Source organism: Oncorhynchus masou, chromosome 16 (assembly GCF_036934945.1).
Source record: "Oncorhynchus masou masou isolate Uvic2021 chromosome 16, UVic_Omas_1.1, whole genome shotgun sequence".
Classification (NCBI taxonomy): Eukaryota; Metazoa; Chordata; class Actinopteri; order Salmoniformes; family Salmonidae; genus Oncorhynchus; species Oncorhynchus masou.
In genome coordinates, this window is record NC_088227.1 from 16538885 (window position 1) to 16558822 (window position 19938).

The window sequence follows — 19938 nt, forward strand, 5'->3', positions numbered from 1 at the left end:
TTGCTAGCTTTTCATTTTCTCCAGCGAGGTCATGAGTTAACCTCTCTCACAGTACAGCTATAGAGGGGACTGGGGAGCAGGTGAAGAGGATAACTGTAGCATGACAGCTGGGAAAACAATCTCCAAACTAGGGCCACTTTGATCCAGAGAGTTTGATCTCTGCACATGAGAAACTGATGGTGTCTCAGAGAAAAAAATATCACAACTTACAAAATGCAGAGAAAATTGTCGTGCCATCTTTAATTTTTGGGAAATAAAACAAGTGCATTGAAAAAAAAAATTTATAATGTTTTTCTCATGAATGCCCTCCCCTTTTGTGCAACAGTACCACTTAGAGGCCATTTGCTTTATACTGCAAGCAAAGCAATTCACAGTTTATTCAATAACTGCCAGACATTTTAAAAGCAATAACCATACAGTGTACTTAGCAGTTAGCGATCGATTTCTCTTTGAATTCAACATGTCAAAGAGAAATCAATAAAAGGTCCAAAAAAAAGTTGGACACAATATTTGGCCTTTTGCGATTATATAATCATCAACATTCTCATCTGGTATCGTGTCCTTATTTCAACCTCAGAGATGCTTAAATTGTCACCAATAAAATTGAAAGTATTACATTATACATTTATATTTCATGGTCATGTGAAAACATATTGGGGAGGCAGGGTAGCCTAGTGGTTAGAGCTGTTGGACTAGTAACTGGAAGGTTGCAAGTTCAAACGCCTGAGCTGACAAGGTACAAATCTGTTGTTCTGCCCCCAAACAGGCAGTTAACCCACTGACCCAAGACTGTCTTGAAAATAAGAACTTGTTCATAACTGACTTGCCTAGTTAAATAATGGTAAAAAAATATGAAATATCTGTACAGCATTAATAAAATCCCTAAGTTTTTACATTACAGTAGTTCACAATAAAATGATCCCTGTTTTAGTGTCCCTTTTCAATATGTTTGATATAGGAGGTATAGTCCAAGGACTGCACCGCAAAGACCTGAGTCAGCTTGCAGGCCCCATCACACACAATGGTATCATCATAGCTCACCATAAAATGGCGAAAATACTTCTGAAACGTTTCACTTTGCCCCAACTCAAAACTCAGGGCAAGTTGAAACAAGCTGTGTGGTTGAATATCCTTTCATCCAAGTGGTTCAGTGATTACGTATTCAAGTTTCCAATCAGATCTTTTTTCTTGTTTTGCTTTGATGATATTCGAGTAGTACTGCCAAATATCCTTCAGAGAGAGAAAAATACTATTTCAAAACCATGAAAAGCCATGTAAAAAACCTTGCTCTGAGAGAGTATCTTGATTATAATTAGATTTGTTATGAATGACAGCAACATTAATCATGAAGGAACAGCATTGCTGTGGGTCTAGGGCAGGGATCATCAACTAGATTCAGCTGCGGGACGATTTTTTTCTTGAGCGGATGGTAGGGGGGCTGGAACATAATTACAAATCATTTATAGGCAGCAAATTGACAGCAAGAAGCCCAAGCCAATATAATATTTGACTAAAACATAATGATTTTCCGCCTTGCTTGCATTTATATAGATCAAGTGTTTCTCTCTCTATTATGCGTGGAAATACTAGGGAATTTCCAGGGCTTTTTATAGTCTTTTATGTCCAACAATGAAAATCCCCTCGCTCCCTCCCCCCAAAGTGACCGACAGTTGGGGAACCCTGGTCTAGGGATTTGTTAAGCTGTTGAGACTGAATGCGCCCCGTTTGAAAAAGTGTTGCCAAGATGTTTCTGATTCGTTCTTATTTTCCACATTGCTTTTTTTAACAGATTACCCCAGGAAGTAGAGCTACAAAGAGACTAACAGTGATTTTCAAAGGCTGGGCCCTCCCCACTGTCGACTGTGGCGGTTACATGTTTGAGCTCCCGTCTTTAGGGCATGCTGAAATCACATGTAAGCTAGTCTGAGCTCTATGCTGTATGAGCGAGAATCACATTGGGATTGCTCTGTTGAAACTGTACTTTAGTAAACCAAGCCAAGGACAGATCAGTGCTGACCTTATGAAAATAATAAGAGGGAAAGTGACAAAGCAGAATCAGCCTCTGCATGGTAATCATGAAATAAGTTCAGTTTAACTACATCACCTTGAGAGGGTTAATGTTAGACATGAGGAGGATAATACACCATGAATGGATATTTCCAAATGAAAGTAGATTGTCCCAAACCCCTGGATAATGGTGGTTCACAAGTTAACTGAGTTCCCTACTTACCAGCAGCCCGTAGTCCTATGGGTCTTAATGCTACATGTGGAAGGCTCTATTGTTGGAGTACTTCTGCCTTTTTGATTGGAGTAACAGCCGGTGTGACAAACAGGGAACTAACCGGCTCCCCTTCAAAGCAAACAAATGATAATTTGGGTAAATAAATACATGGCTAAAGGCATTAATTCCTTAGTTCCTCCTCCATTGCATTAAGCTAGCTAATTATACAAACAAGCTTTTTTGTGGCTGTGGGGATTCTAGCCAACACTGACAGTCAGGATAACACTGAACCCACAGGAGGTGAATGGGTCACATTGGTGGATGTCGATTGTCTGAGTAATTTGAGGTGGAGTGGAACACGATCTAAACGCGTCATTATAGTTGGAAAGGTACAAAAGGTCACTTAGCGTATGATGCCTCGTTCACACAGTGATACTGTATGTAGGAAGTAGAGTTCAGAATTTGATGACAGATACAAATAATCCAAACCTCATCCTGACCCAGGCACTTACCAGACAAAAATGTACTTTTGCGAAAGAGTCTATGATTAAGTTAACAGCATATGATCTATTGAATATAATCAAATGCTATCAATACTATAAGTTCATCAATACCAGTTACTCCTTGATGACAGTCACTTCTCCAACGCAGAGCTTTGACGTTATCCAGTGACTCACCTTGCTGATCCTGCAAGAACATTATGCTGTCTCTGTGAGTGTGGCCATAGAAATGCCCTGAGATGATCTCCCTGGAGTTGCGAATTATATTCACAAGTCTCTCACTGTAGAGTTCTCTGACGGCCTTGGTGTTCCTGGCATAGGGGAAGTAACCCAATGGAACATGAGCAATGACAACCTGCAGAGGGATGACAGGAGAAATAGCATGCTTAGGCATGATAGGACTGGTTTGGAGTCAAACCTTGCTTAAAAAAAACACGTGTCAGTCTTCCATGTTATATCCTGTATAAGCAGTATTCTGGTGCTTAGACAGAAGCAGGACAGAAGCCCTCCGCACCTTCATACTCGTCGCCATACCCACTGGCTACAGGTTATCTACAAGTCTCTGCTAGGTAAAGCCCCGCCTTATCTCAGCTCACTGGTCACCATAGCAGCACCCACTCGTAGCACGCGCTCCAGCAGGTATATCTCACTGGTCACCCCCAAAGCCAATTCCTCCTTTGGTCGTCTTTCCTTCCAGTTCTCTGCTGCCCATGACTGGAACGAATTGCAAAAATCTCTGAAGCTAGAGACTCACATCTCCCTCACTAGGTTTAAGCACCAGCTGTCAGAGCAGTTTACAGATCACTGCACCTGTATTTAGCCTATCTGTAAACAGCCCATCTATCCACCTACCTCATCCCCATACTGGTATTTATTTATTTATTTTGCTCCTTTGCACCCCAGTATCTCTACCTGCACATTCATCTTCTGCCGATCTACCATTCCAGTGTTTAATTATTATATTGTAATTACTTCCCCACCACGGCCTATTTATTTCCTTAACTTACCTCATTTGCACTCACTGTATATAGACTTTTTGTTTTCTTTTGTTCTACTGTATTATTGACTGTATGTTTTGTTTATTCCATGTGTAACTCTGTGTTGTTGTATGTGTCTAATTGCTACACTTTAACTTGGCCAGGTCGCAGTTGCAAATGAGAACTTGTTCTCAACTAGCCTACCTGGTTAAATAAAGGTGAAAAAAATATAAAAAAATAAAACCTGGCTAGTTATTTTCTTTTCTTTAACCTTTATTTAACCGGGAAAGGTTCATTGAGAGTAAAATCTTTTTTTCAAAGGCGCTCTGGCCAAGATAGGCAGCACCAAGTCATTACAAAAATATTAGAGACAGACAACATGAAAAACTACAAGTAATCTAGTAAAAACCATTGAATTCACAAGAGTATAAAACAGCAAATTAAAAGCATTGACAGGTCAGGGAATCAGCCTCAAAATCCTTCATCAGTGATTTAAAAACACCAATCGGGACAAGTTCTTCCAGTTTAAAAGTATTTTGTAAGGTGTTCCAAGACGATGGCGCAGAGTACATAAAAGCCCTTTTTACTAAATTCAGATTGGATATATAGTCCTTCTACTAAGTAATGTAGCTATTGTGCCTTCAGAAGGTATTCGCGACCCTTGAGCGTTTCCACATTTTGTTGCGTTACAAAGTGGGATTAAAATTGATTTATCATTTTTTGGTCAACAATCTACAGTACTCAAAATACTCTAATGTCAAAGCGGAAGATAAATTCTAACATTTGTAAAAAAAAATAAAAAAAATCATGAAAAATAAAACACATATATCTTGATTAGATAAGTATTCAACCCCCTGAGTCTGGCTAGAACATGAGAGAACTCATTTTAGGCCTGCTGATCAGGCCTCTTGGTACTTGGTACTTACTTCTTTTTTGCATTTTTTTTAATGTCCTTAAACATTATATATTGATAACCATTGTAAAAGTCACAATAACTTGACCCAGCACACAATAAATTTACCTGACCGTCAATTTTTTGTGCTGTGTGGCTCAGTTGGTAGAGCATGGCACTTGCAACACCAGGGTTGTGTGTTCAGTTCCCACAGGGGACCAGTACAAATGAAAATGTATACACTCACTACTTGAATTTGCTCTAGATAAGAGCATCTGCTAAATGACTAAAATATACCTTTTGTGAAGGAGGATTTCACTCTCAGTTGGTACAGCCCAAGCTGTGATTGATAAGCCTGAACACAATCCTATACTATATCCCCAATAAAGTGACGGTGAATTTGAGTGACCCTGCAGAACACCCTGGAAATATCCTCATAGAGAATGGAGAAGGTCAAACAGTGCATTCAGAGAGTATTCACATCCCTTGACTTTTTTCCAAATTTTGTTGTGTTACGAATTTAAAAATTATTCGATTGAGGGTTTTTTTGTCACTGGCCTACACACAATACCCCTTAATGTCAAAGTGTAATTATGTTTTTCATTTTTTATTATTTTTTATTATAATAAAATGAAAAAATGAAAATGTCTTGAGTCAATAAATATTCAACCCCTTTGTTATGACAAGCCTAAATAAGTTCATGAGTAAAACAGTCACGTAATAAGTTGCATGGACTCACTCTGTGTGCAATAATAGTGTTTAATATGATCTTTGATTGACTAACTCATCTCTGTACCCCACACATGCAAGATCCCTCAGTCGAGCAGTGAATTTCAAACACAGATTCAACAACAAAGACCAGGGAGGTTTTCCAATGCCTCTCAAAAAGGGTACCTATTGGTAGATGGGTAAAAATGTAAAAAGCAGACATTGAATATCCCTTTGGTCATGGTGAAGTTATTAATTACACTTTGAATGGTGTATCAATACACCCAGTCACTACAAAAATACAGGCGTCCTTCCTAACTCAGTTGCTGGAGTGGAAGTAAACCGCTCAGGGATTTCACCATGAGGCCAATGGTTACTTTTAAACAGTTTGAGTTTAAAAGCTGTGATAGGAGAAAACTGTGAATGGATCAACAACATTGTAGTAAGTCCACAATACTCACCTAATATCCAAGATGGCGTAGCACCCAATGTGGTGTGGACCTGCTTTTTCTTTATCGTGTTTTTCTTTGCCTCTTACTGGAATCTCTCCAACATAAACTAGCCAGCTAACTAGCCAGCTAACGGTCATCAGCTAACCTTAGCTAGGAAATCTCTCGCCAGTTTGTACAATGCGATTCAACCAGAGCATACCGGGCCTATTTTTTTTCCCTCCATATCCCTGGATTCCTATTGCAAGCTCTGAACCTTCTCACCTTCCAACCTTCACAGCTAACGTCCCCTGAATGCTAGCTGTCTAGAGCACAACGGACTGTTGGCTTACGAGGCCCATCGAATACATTCCGAAGCCACTAGCTAGCAGTCAGTTATCCTTTGCTAGAGGTCATCAGCTACCTTTATCCCGGGCAACTCTCCCCAGTCTGTACAGCGTGACTCAAACCAGAGCTAGTCTGACTTATTCTTCTCGATATCTCCGGATTCCTACCGCAAGCTCTGAACCTATTTTTATTTTATTATGATTTTTATTTATTTTTTCCCACCTGGAATTATAGAAGCTAACGACCCCTGAACGCACAGCCGCTAATCTGCGGCCTGCTAGCTATCTTAAGCACATTGGACTGCTGATTTAAGAGGCTCTTTGGACATATTTCTTCAGCCACTATACATATTTTGCCAATTGGCCTGGATTACCACACGGAACCCTGCTGATCCATCCGTTTCTGTTAGCCTGCTAGCCACGTGCCGCTAGCTGCTTGAAGCCACGCACTGGACTTGTATGATCACCCGGCTATGCATGCCTATCCCTAACGTCACCATGCCGTGTCGATTGCTGCTCTGGTTTGTAACTAATGTTTTATTTCACTGTAGAGCCTCTAACACTGCTCAACCTGCCTCGGCTAACAATTTAGTTCCACCCCCCACACATGCAGTGACATCACCTGGTTTAAATGCTATTTCTAGAGACAATATGTCTTTCATTATCACTATATGCACAGGTTTACCCCCACTGTATTCACATTCTACTATACCTTTGTCTGTACATTATGCCTTGAATATATTCTACCGTGCCCAGAAATCTGCTCCTTTTACTCTCTGTTCTGAACGTACTAGGCGTCCAGTTCTGTTAGCCTTTAGCTGTACCCTTATCCTACTCCTCCTCTGTTCCTCCGGTGATGTAGAGGTTAATCCAGGCCCTGCAGTGTCTACCTCCACTCCCACCCCCCAGGCTCTCTCATTTGTTGACTTCTGCAACCGTAAAAGCCTTGGTTTCATGCATGTTAACATTAGAAGCCTCCCCCTAAGTTATTCACTGCCCTAGCACACTCCACCAATCCGGATGTCCTAGCCGTGTCTGAATCCTAGTTTAGGAAGACCACCAAAAACCTTGAAATTTCCATTCCTAACCAGAACATTTTCCGACAAGATATAACTGCCAAAGGGGGCGGTGTTGCAATTTACTGCAAAGATAACCTGCAGAGTTCTGTCTTACTATCCAGGTCTGTACCCAAACAATTTGAGCTTCTACTTCTAAAAATGAACCTTTCCAGAAACAAGTCTCTCACCATTGCCGCTTGCTATAGACCACCCTCTGCCCCCAGCTGTGCCATCGACACCATATGTGATTTGATTGTCCCCCATCTATCTTCTGAGCTCGTGCTGCTAGGTGACCTATACTGGGACATGCTTAACACCCCGGCCATCCTACAATCTAAGCTTGATGCCCTCAATCTCACACAACTATTCAATGAACCTACCAGATATAATCCCAAATCCATAAACACGGGCACCCTCATAGATATCATCCTAACTAACTCACCCTCCAAATACACCTCTGCTGTTTTCAACCAAGATCTCAGCGATCACTGCCTCATTGCCTGCATCTGTAATGGGTCTGCGAGCATACGACCACTCCTCATCACTGTCAAACGCTCCCTAAAACACTTCTGCGAGCAGGCCTTTCTAATCGACCTGGCCGGGGTATCCTGGAACGACATTGACCTCATCCCGACAGTAAAGGATGCCTGGTTATTCTTTAAAAGTGCCTTTCTCACCATCTTAAATAGGCATGCCCCATTCAAAAAATGTAGAACCAGGAATAGATATAGCCCTTGGTTCACTCCAGACCTGTCTGCCCTTGACCAGCACAAAAACAAGTCCATGGAGAATAAGAGCAGCTCATCCCAGCTACCCACTGCTCTGAGGCTAGGAAACACTGTTACAACCGACAAATCCACTATAATTGAGAATTTCAATCAGCATTTCTCTACGGCTGGCCATGCTTTCCACCTGGCTACTCCTACCGGGGTCAACTGCCCAGCACCCTCCACAGCAACCCGCCCAAACCCCCACCATTTCTCCTTCACCCATATCCAGATAGCTGATGTTCTGAAAGAGCTGCAAAATCTGGACCCCTACAAATCAGCCGGGCTAGACAATCTGGACCCTCTCTTTCTTAAATTATCTGCCGAAATTGTTGCAACCCCTATTACTAGCCTGTTCAACCTTTCTTTTGTATCATCTGAGATTCCCAAAGATTGGAAAGCTGCTGCAGTCTTCCCCCTCTTCAAAGGGGGAGACACTCTAGACCCAAACTGCTACAGACCTATATCCATCCTACCCTGCATCTCTAAGGTCTTCGAAAGCCAAGTTAACAAACAGATTACTGACCATTTTGAATCACATCGTACCTTCTCCGCTATGCAATCTGGTTTCCGAGCTGGTCATGGGTGCACCTCAGCCACGCTCAAGGTCCTTAACGATATCATAACCGCCATCGATAAGAGACATTACTGTGCAGCTGTATTCATCAACCTGGCCAAGGCTTTCGACTCTGTCAATCACCACATTCTTCTTGGCAGACTCAACAGCCTTGGTTTCTCAAATGATTGCCTGGCCTGGTTCACCAACTACTTCTCTGATAGAGTTCAGTGTAATAGATAGAATACCTGGGGACAGTAGTCGTGGTTCCCGAGGGCGGGGTACACCGGCATGTCTAAGAGGAACTCCCTGATGGTTTGAGTCATGTTGCTGATGACTTGGATCACCACGTCTGTGGACAGCTCCCCTGATGGGACATGTGGAGGGCTGTCTCTGGTGAGAGGAATAAGCTCATTCAAATAACTTATTAGAGAGAGCCCAGGGCAGAATTAATGAAATAAAACAAAGATCTGCTAATGTGTTACCCATAAATCCCTGTAATCCAGGAGTTGTCTTTTTTCACATTTGAATCTAGGTGCAGTGGCAGGGCCTTTCACCAAAGCATCTGAATTATGCTTAACAAGCATTATACATGCCAATAAAATGTCAGGCTTAACCGATTAACTGAAGATTTGTGAAATGAACTAGCTTAGCACCATACACATGCAGTACAAGTCCTTTCGTGTTATGTGTGATTAAAATGTTCAGGCCTTAGCATAGCATTTAGTGCATTTTTAGTAGCCTTTGCTATGCATGGCTCTTTATTCATATGCACACCTATCTGATGCGGAGTTGTCCCCACTGGTTGAACGTTGGCATAATGACTTTATAGCACTTGGTTTTAATATCAGCAGAAGTTACTGTATGGATGATTTATGGCCTATTAGGCTGCTGTGGAAATGACTTATTACATTTCGGTTCGAGACAAAGCCTAGAGCTGTTTCAAAACGATACACTATACAGACATTGTTCATGCTTCAGTGAGCAAATCACTGATTGGTTGCTTATTTTACAACAATTCCATCAGTAACAATATCATTGTTAGTTATCCAATGACAGGAAGGAGGAAGCAATATGCTTTTGTTAGTTGTTTAAACTCTCAAAAGGTGCACAGGCTACTTCTCCATTAGCGTTGTATATGAAACAGGAAAACAAATCCACATTAACACAACATGTTGTTTTCCATACCATATAAAGCTACAAACCTTGTCCAGATCCTAAACTCTGGCTGTGGAGCAACTTGTTTCATGTGCTGGAAGCTGACAGGATGAGCTGGTAGAGTCACACATGAAGTTTCCAAAAAGACCAGGGTTTGAGGCTGGGACACCCTTAGAGGAGAACACACTTTGGTGTATTCATCAGTCACATGGGGCGGCAGGGTAGCCTAGTGGTTAGAGCGTTGGTTGCCGAAAGGTTGCAAGTTCGAATCCCTGAACTGACAAGGTACAACTCTGTCGTTCTGCCCCTGAACAGGCAGTGAACCCACTGTTCCTAGGCCGTCATTGAAAATAAGAATTTGTTCTTAACTGACTTGCCTAGTAAAATAAAATAAAAATGGTAGGGGGGGTCAAAATGCAGGTAAGAGATGTGCCAGAATCTCCCTGAAATTGAAATATTATTGGGCATGTTATATCAATCTATTTTATTACATGTAGGGGATTATGTAATTCATGCTAGTCAGGATTTATTAATTATAGCTAACATAACTCAGTGGCCAGTTTATTAGGTAAACCCATCAAGTACCGGGTTGGACCCCCCATTGACTCCAGAGCATCCTGAATTATTTGGGGCATGGATTCTACAAGGCATGGCATTCAAACAATGCTTAATTGGTATCAAGGGACCTAACTTGTGCCAGAAACATTCCCCACACCATTACACCACCGCCACCAGCTTGTACCGTTGACACCAGGCAGGATGGGGACATGCGACTCCTGCTACTTAAGCCAAATACACAAAATTCTAAATCACACTATCAGTGTCATACCATGTACAATACATGGATAGATCTAGGCAATGGGGACTGTCTAATTTTGTTATGATGTTTTACAATATTGCGGACAGGCAGAGATGTAGAGAATGAATTTGGTTAGTCCTAAATCATTATCTTCAACATTGTTACCTTCCATTACAGAACTTTGCTTGTGTGTGGATTGAGGCCTATACATTCAAATAATTGGTTTCTCCATTGTATTGACATTTCCTTATTTATATTGTGGATGGTGTTTCTGTGGACCAAATGAAAGTCTACAAAACTATAAGCAAAACAGCATTTGTATTGGATACATGAAATTGTGATGACACTGATTAATTAATCTTACACACTGTCTATTAGATTTTTAAAAATCCCTTATTTTACCAGCTAAGTTGACTGAGAACACATTCTCATTTACAGCAACAACCTGGGGAATAGTTACAGGGGATGAATGAGCCAATTGTCAGCTGGGGATGATTAGGTGACCGTGATGGTATGAGGGCCAGATTGGGAATTTAGCCAGTACACCTGGGTTAACAACCCTACTCGTACAATAAGTGCCTTGGGATCATTCGTAACCACAGAGAGTCAGGACACCCGTTTAAGTCCCATCTGAAAGACAGCACCCTACACAGGGCAATGTCCCCAATCACTGCACTGGGGCATTGGGAAATTAATTATTTTTAGACCAGATGAAAGAGTGCCTCTTACTGGCCCTCCAAAACCCCTTACAGCAGCATCTGGTCTCCCACCCAGGGACTGACCAGGACAAAACCTACTTTGCTTCAGAAGCAAGCCCACAGTGGGATGCAGGGTGGTATGCTGCTGGAATGTATATTAATCCTTTTTAGTAATTACCCATCATTCTACACATTTGAATACTTGTACTTCCAATTTTGATGATCATGATTTAGCGACTGTAAATAAAATGTGTTGATCTACCGGGATTTGTTTTTTAAACGTTCTGTTCTGTCTGATTGGATTCAAGAGATTAGTAGCCTATGGTTGCCTTAATCTTTCACAGGCTGTTATGTTCTTTTGTTAAAGTATTTGCAATTTTGATGGTATAATATAGTTTTGATAAATATAAACTCAGCAAAAAAAGAAACGTCCTCTCACTGTCAACTGTGTTTATTAAAGGCAAACTTAACTTGTATAAATATGTGTACGCTTTAAAAAATGACCCACAGGCTTAGTAAATATTGCAAAAGAAAATCAATGATAATTACTTAAAATAATAGGTTTCTGGTTTTACTTACATTTTTGAATATAGTACTTAATTTATATGTGTTGTAACAGACTGGCATTTGCTAAAATAAAAATCCAAGGTAACATGCTGCTATATTTGAACGAATATTTCTAAGTAACAACCATCAACTTAAAAATATGATATTCAAAATATCATTATTATGTTGGACTAACATGCTAGATCAAGTTCTGAACGTATATTGTGCCTGGACCAGCTCAATGGACCTCCTCTTGATCTTTCTCCTCTGGAAAGGCCATGAAGCAAGTAAGGACCAAATTATAACTTGGAATGTAGTTTGGATCTCTCTACACATATTTTCGACATTTCGTTTGTGGAAAACTTTAACTAATATTCGTCAAGTACGAAAAGCTTCTAGCTGGCGATATTTGCAGAGTACGTTATATATTTGCAAGTTGAAAAGCTAGCTAGTTAACGGCCGTGATGTCTGTATAGTTAGCTAGTGGTGGGCATGCTACTAGCTAGTTAACGGCCGTGATGTCTGTATAGTTAGCTAGTGGTGGGCATGCTACTAGCTAGTTAACGGCCGTGATGTCTGTATAGTTAGCTAGTGGTGGGCATGCTACTAGCTAGTAAGTTAGCAGGGCATTTACTCGCCTCGGCGCTGTTTCTAACCTTTGTCATTTTTGTGTACGTTATATATTGACCGAAATCGCTATGTAACATATTAGCTACCTAGCGTACCAAAAAGTGCATCGTTAGCAAACATTACAGTAGAACTGAACATGGTTCCCCTGCAATGTAATATTTGCCTGGCTAGGTAGCTAGCTAACTACACTATCTAGCTACACCTGTCCTTGTGGAAACCTTGTTGTTCATATTTTCACAACATGTTCAAGGCAGCACTGCAAACGTTGACCTTGTGTAGTAGTTATCTAGCTAAATGAAATAACTGGGCTGGCTAGTAAGATGGATAACAAGCAGCTCTTCCAAGTCAGCTAGGATTGCGATGTTTCTGCTAGCCATCTAAAGCTGAAGTCATTCGAGTTTTATTTTCCTGACATTGTCATAGATTTTAATACAACTCCTCTTCTTTAGAGTATAGGTATTCAGACGTTCTTGGGTACTGGACAGACCATCTTTTCCAGAATACATTGACATGGTATGTAAATATTGTAATGAAACAGCAGGAAGCATGTCTCGAATCCTCGACCGGGCCCGCTATCGACTGTGCCGCAAAAGCATGCTCGTGCGGCCGGGTCGATTTCCGCGCTTATAAACCCAGGGTCGTTACAATATATTTGTGTTGTCATTGTAGCTCATATAAAGGCTTGTAGGGCTCTGATTTCCGCAATGCCGAAAACTCCGACGGAATCCAGAAATCTAAACAGAATTACACGACGGTTCCCCTCGGACAGGATACACAGGATATTTTTATTACAGTAACCCAACATTAGTGTGAAGAATAGGTATTAGATATATACTGTATTTGTTTATCACCCAAATGGATTGAACACATTTTAGGCAACAAAGTTAACATGGAATTCCGGAAAATAAAACGGTATTTGGGAGAAAAAAAAAGAAGGATTTTATAGGGTCCTATTAGTGTTTTACACAATGCGATGACACCCAGGCAGGTATTGACAATGTGTGTCTTCCTTATTTTAAAAGGAGATAGCATATGGGATGTGTAAGTAGTAATGTTTTAAGCCTATGTATACACAAAAAAATAATTGATTTTATTTTAATTCCGTAGGAATCCAGCGGCACATGCAATGTAAGATCTGCAGTTTTGCTGCATTCAAGTACAAATACGTGACAACCACAACATTGTGAGTGTTAAAATGGCAAAGACCTTCTCATATCAAAGACAAAATGTTGTTCCGGCCGGTCCTTTCTGTGAAGGACTTCAATGAAAGAGGGCCAACCCTGTTTGAACCCACTCAGGTACAAAATACAACTGAAGGAAAATAGTCAATGTAGGTATCATTTTTTATTTATTTAAATAGTTTGTTGTCTTGACCTAATATTATAATCTACAATTCAATATGCATTAAAGATTACTCTGAACATTCTCACTCTACACAAGCTTTGGGAGGGGTTTCCCAATAGCATTCTGGCTCTCGGATCATCTTTTGTACTTATCTGTTCAGAAGATGTGTGCTCTCTCTCTCTCAGATTAAGGAAGAGTTCAGAAGAATTACAACTGTTTCTCTTGAGTCCACCTTTATGCAGAAGCTGGACGAATATACACCAACATGTTTTGACTTGTTTAAGTCAAAAGGAGGTGCTATAAAGGCGGTTTGTAACAGTATAGACTTTACATCCGTCCCCTCACCCCAACCTGGGCGCCTACCAGGGACACTGCACACGTCAACAGTCACCCTCGAAGCATTGTTACCCATCGCTCCAACAAAAGCCTGTCAAAATAATATGTGCATGTGGAGTCAGGTTTAAGGGAGAATTTGGCATACATTTTGTAACAAATGCGCAATGTATGTTTTGAAACCCCATGTTTTGATTAATCTAAAACAGTTTGAATGAGGTTGTATTTGAGCTAAGGTTCATATTGTGCTTTGTGTAAAGTCTATTTAGACAAATTGTTCATTTACGTTTCTGATAAAATATTGCTTTGTTGTTAAGGGGCACACAGACCACCAGAAAATCTTTGCCAATCTGTACACGATGTGAGGTCAAAGTGCTAATCCCAAACTATCACCTAAACTTTATGCAGTTGTGAGAATCTATAATTATTTGTAGTCAGGTGCAAGCTATCTGGATGTAACTTTACCTAAGGAGGCAAGGTGTAGTTATACCCAGAATGCTTACAGATGACAAAATATGAATGCCTAAGGAGTAAGGTTTAAAGGGCAATTTGAGATTGAAGTTTGAAGAAATGATAAAATGATAACATTTATTTTATTAAAATAAAGATGTGGAAGTTTGAATTTGAACACTGTTGTTTCTTTTTGCATATTCCCATGTATAGAAATTATCCCAAGTATATGGAGGTAACTATTTGCATCAGCTTTTTAAGTATAGTTGTGAATACAGTTGAAGTCAGAAGTTTACTTACACCTTAGCCAAATACATTTAAAATCGGTTTTTCACAATTCCTGACATTTAATCCTAGTAAAAATGGTGATACAGTGAATTATAAGTGAAATAATATGTCTGTAAACAATTGTTGGACAAATTACTTGTGTCATGCACAAAGTAGATGTCCTAACCGACTTGCCAAAACTATAGTTTGTTAACAAGACATTTGTGGAGTGGTTGAAAAACAAGTTTTAATGACTCCAACCTTAGTGTATGTAAACATCCTACTTCAACTGTACATATTTGAGTAGTAGGAACCCAATTAAAATACATTTGACTAATTTGAGTACCATAAGTAACTCAGCAAAAAACATTTGTAGATAAAACAGAATATAAATTACTATACTGAGTAAATTCAGCAAATGAAACGTACAATATTAGCTCTGTAACGGATTACATTAAGTATATCAAACTTATAACATTAGTTCTGGGATTTAAGCAGGTCAAACAAACAAAAACTGTTCTGAACCTGACAAAATTAAGTTGAATGAAAGGAATTTTTGCGATCTAGTTGTTTGCACTTCACATATTTGAGTTTGTAATACACTAAAAGTAAAGTATATTATACTTTAAAGATCCTCCTTGTTGGATTTACTTAAAAAGCTGATGCAAATAGTTACCTACATTTTTTAAAGTAAAAGGTGCAAAATATTTTGTACAGTGTGTGAATATAAGATACAACAACTGAGACAAAAACTGAACAAATTCCACAGACATGTGACTAACAGAAATTGAATAATGTGTCCCTGAACAAAGGGGGGTTTAAAAGTAACAGTCACTATGTAGTATGGCCACCGGCTGCATTAAGTACTGCAGGGCATCTTCTCCTCATGGACTGCACCAGATTTACCAGTTCTTGTTGTAAGATTTTTACCCCACTCTTCCACCAAGGCACCTGCAAGTTCCCGAACATTTCTGGGGGGGAATGACCCTAGCCCTCACCCTGAGATCCAGGCTCTGAGATCCAGGCAGAACACTGACATTCCTGTCTTGCAGGAAATCATGCACAGAACAAGCAGTATGGCTGGTGGCATTGTCATGCTGGAGGGTCATGTCAGGATGAGCCTGCAGGAAGGGTACCACATGAGGGAGGAGGATGTCTTCCCTGTGACGCACAGTGTTGAGATTGCCTGCAATGACAACAAGCTCAGTCCGATGATGCTGTGACACACCGCCCCAGACCATGACGGACCCTCCACCTCCAAATCGATCCCTCCCCAGAGTACAGGCCTCGGTGTAATGCTCATTCCTTCAACGATAAACGTGAATCCGACCATCACTCCTGGTGAGACAAAACCGTGACTCGTCAGTGAAGAGCACTTTTTGCCAGTCCTGTCTGGTCCAGCGACGGTGGGTTTGTGTCCATAGTCTACGTTGTTGCCAGTGATGTCTGGTGTAACTGGCAGTTGTTGTTGCCATCCTGTACCTGTCACGCAGCTGTGATGTTCAGATGTACCGATCCTGTGCAGGTGTTGTTACACGTGGTCTGCCACTGTGAGGATGATCAGCTGTCTGTCCTGTCTCCCTGTAGCGCTGTCTTAGGCGTCTCACAGTCCAGACATTGAAATTTATTGCCCTGGCCACATCTGCAGTCCTCATGCTTTCTTGCAGAATGCCTCCTCTGCACATTCACAGAGATGAGCAGGGACCCTGGGCATATTTATTTTGGTGTTTTTCAGAGTCAGTAAAAAGGCCTCTTTAGTGTCCTAAGTTTTCATAACTGTGACTTTAATTGCCTACCATCTGTAAGCTGGTAGAGGTTAATGACCATTCCACAGGTGCATGTTCATTAATTGTTTATGGATCATTGAACAAGCATGGGAAACAGGGTTTAAACCATTTACAATGAAGATCTGTGAAGTTATTTGGATTTTTAAGAATTATCTTTGAATGAAAGGGTCCTGAAAGAGACGTTTCTTGTTTTGCTGAGTTTATTTATGTTTTGAGAAGGCAACCACATTTTGAAAACGCATTTACTGTTTTTCAAAAGGTCACAGGGTTGTAAGCATCGACAACATTGTAAAATAATTAATTATTAAAAAGGCTGTACATGATTCAGAAAAACTGTACAAACAGAGTAGAATATAAAGGCAAATATCAGCATGCGCTTTCATTTTACATGCAAAAATGGTTGACAGCTCAACAATCAGGTTAAAATATTAATTGGTGCAATCAACGCATATAAACAATCTACCTATGCTTGGCAGGTAAATGCTATTTACAGGTGCAAGAGGCGCCGCGATAAATCAGCAGCCCAACCAGAAGGGACACGACGCCCATACTCTCACATTAAGCTCATAAAATGTGAGCGAAAATGCGTCCGTATACGTTTTCTCAGCAAACACAGACAGGAAGTATGGCGGTCATGTGACTCCTTTAACCGCTCCATGGTTGTGAAAACTTTGCGGTCACGGGAGCACTTTAGATAGTTTACATTTCAGAGAGAGAGTCGAGAGAGAGCTGAGGTCGCTCGGCGCAGTTCTACTAAAATTATATTTGACTTTGGCGCAGGTATACACACGCCAAAGCCATTTTTGCAACATTGTTTCAACATGGACTTCCAAGGGATGTGAGCTTGATTTCTGCTGATACATTGTATTGAATGGTCATAAAATGAATACATTGGGGCAGACACGACATAGGATCTTACCTACAAGAACAACATCCTGCAATACAGGAAGATCCTACATATTAAGGCTACGCACTGTTTCAATCTCAATGCAAGTTTGGAACACCATTATAATGGATTGATTAGGTTATATTTTGTTACATAACAGTTAATAACACTACATGTGTGAACTAATATATAACCTATTATTGTTTTGTAGGACTACAGATAGGTAGCCTACAAAAGCCTCAAAATGACAAATAGTGGTTTGAGGGTTTTACTCTCTGTGAGATATATACCAAACCAGCCTACACACGTGACAGTCTCCCAGACAGACTTGCTCAATCCTTGAGTGAGTCAATATGTTGAGTTTGAGGAGATTGTGCAGTCAATGGGTATCAAACAGTCATTTAAATAACAGAATAAAAAATATATACTTTTTGAGTTAATTTTTTTATTTCAGCATGTTTCACACATGTTTACAAAGGATGATCTATCATGAAAGAAATGTATATAAAAATGTCTTTAAAAAAAAAAAGATTTCCAGCCCATGTCATAAAACATTTGGAAGGATGAAGTGCAACGGTCAGCATACAGTAAAACAAAAGAAGTAAACATTGGCTGTCTCCCAGTAAAATGGACTCGAATGATTTAAATAGTTACGTCTCCCAGCTCATGCCTTCTCATAGGTACGCACTGCCACAATGTCTTCAAATGTGAGAGTCTGTGGATCAGATAAAATAACAAATAAATCACTGAAATGAGCAAATCAAACATGAAATAGAGTGTAAATAAACATTCATCATTATTAAAAGTAAGATATTGTTTGTTTTATGGCGATACAAATAAGACTCCAGTTTCTATTAGCTAAATACATCCCACCAGGTCACACCAGAAATGACCATTTAATATGATAATTGTATAATATGATAAATGCATAATATGGACAATTAGAGGTAAGCCTGCAAACGTGCATTAAAAAAAATAGATATATAACTGCAGTCATCATGCTGAACTGATGAGGACAATGAACATTTTCTATACTAATTTTCACATCTCTACATTGACAACTATGCTACTATACTTCAGAATAAAGGCTTTAAGCATAGCAATACCCTCTCCACCAGTAGTATTACTAGTGGGCTTGCTGCCCCACCGCCTTGTTTCAGCATCTATATTACCCAGGAATTCACATTTCATAATTAACTCAGTAAGGCTCTTACCATGACCAATTTTCCATCCTTGATTTCTCTCACAAACTTGGTCTCCTTGCCGTCCCACTTCTGAACGTGCGCAAGCTTATCGCCATCCAAGTTCACAGTGGACTATACAAACAGACGGGCAAAATAGGTCAGAATATTGCTCTCACCAACTAGTTACATATAACTACAATGTTATTGTAACTTCTATCAAGCAAGGGATACAAGATCAAAAACATAATTCAGATCATATTACTCTTACAAATTTGGACTGGGCACTGTAACAGGCTTCTCAAACCCAGTGAAAATGATGAGCGGTTCCAACTGCCCAAAGCCTATAGCTGAGTAGTGTCCAGTGCATATATCCCCAATTTTGACCATAAATCCCACATTGTAGCACTTACTTTACAGTTTCTGTCATCGGCCGTGGCTTCGTCAAACTCCTCCCCCAAGTTGAATGATATTTCAGTGTTCTTGAAAGTACTCTGGGTTTTTACGACCACTTTGTCCCCCTCTTTTGAGATGATAACCGTTGGTTTGGTCACATTTCCGACCTGCCTTGTTGCAAAACCAACACCTGCGAAATTAAGGAAACAAATGTAATAAGAGGTGTGATCATGCGAACGACCATACATCATGTAATGTATCAAATATAAGTCACAAATAAATGAGGTTATACTTTTAAAGTTATAAAAACTCACCAAGTGCTTTCATGTACTCATCGAAGTTTTCACTGTCGACCAGTTTCCAGGTGGCACAGAAGGCATCAACCATGATGAAGAGTTAGAGGACCGTGCAATAAGAGAACTGAGGTAAAGTTAATACTGATGAGTCTGTAAGCGTTTTCCCGTGCACCTACGTTATTTGTTTGGGGCTTATTAATATGCATCCTATAAGGGGCGGAGAATTACTTCCCATTGGCTTAGGATATATTCTCTGTCTTCTGATTGGCGTTGAGCGCTTCTAAAGCTATATTTCGCTTTTTACCTTACAAAGATTTGACTCAGTGTACTCATTGCAAATTACAACTATTATTTATCAACTGCTCGTGCATCGATTGCAGTTGCAGATCCGTCTTGTGACTTACTAGAGGAATGTTCTGCACAACACTAACTACTCTCCTTGCCCTCTGCAAGACAGACTGTAAAAGGAATATGCCATATCTAGGTGTGTGAAAATACTCAGATACTCAGGCGGAATCAGAGCTTGTTTGATAATTCTTTGTCGTTAAGTGGATTAATCCACTCAAACAGTCGCATGGGCATTCTGCATTGAGGACAGCCATTATGCACTCTGTGTGCATTCGACGAGGTCATATGTTTCAGGCAGAGAAAGCTATTCATTTTCAGTATCATAAATCTGAAGGAAAGTAAAAATGGAACATTCATGCATTGCA

The 19938-nt window shown here is 40.2% G+C and overlaps 2 protein-coding genes across 2 annotated transcripts; both read right to left on the reverse strand.

Annotated features, from left to right (window-relative positions):
* Positions 1 to 927: 927 nt before the first annotated feature.
* Positions 928 to 15718, reverse strand: smpdl3a (sphingomyelin phosphodiesterase acid like 3A). The gene is given in 6 exon segments (XM_064990465.1): positions 928 to 1230; positions 2231 to 2297; positions 2299 to 2350; positions 2899 to 3076; positions 8703 to 8847; positions 15678 to 15718. Coding segments are annotated over 6 exon segments (786 nt in total).
* A 2059-nt stretch (positions 15719 to 17777) lies between these two features.
* LOC135557560 (fatty acid-binding protein, brain) lies at positions 17778 to 19407 on the reverse strand. Its single transcript, XM_064990947.1, has 4 exons — positions 19244 to 19407; positions 18947 to 19119; positions 18567 to 18668; positions 17778 to 18067 (listed from the first exon to the last, which is right to left on the reverse strand). Exons 1-4 carry the CDS (start codon positions 19314 to 19316, stop codon positions 18017 to 18019), a joined length of 399 nt encoding a protein of 132 aa, XP_064847019.1. The 5' UTR covers positions 19317 to 19407; the 3' UTR covers positions 17778 to 18016.
* Positions 19408 to 19938: the final 531 nt, after the last annotated feature.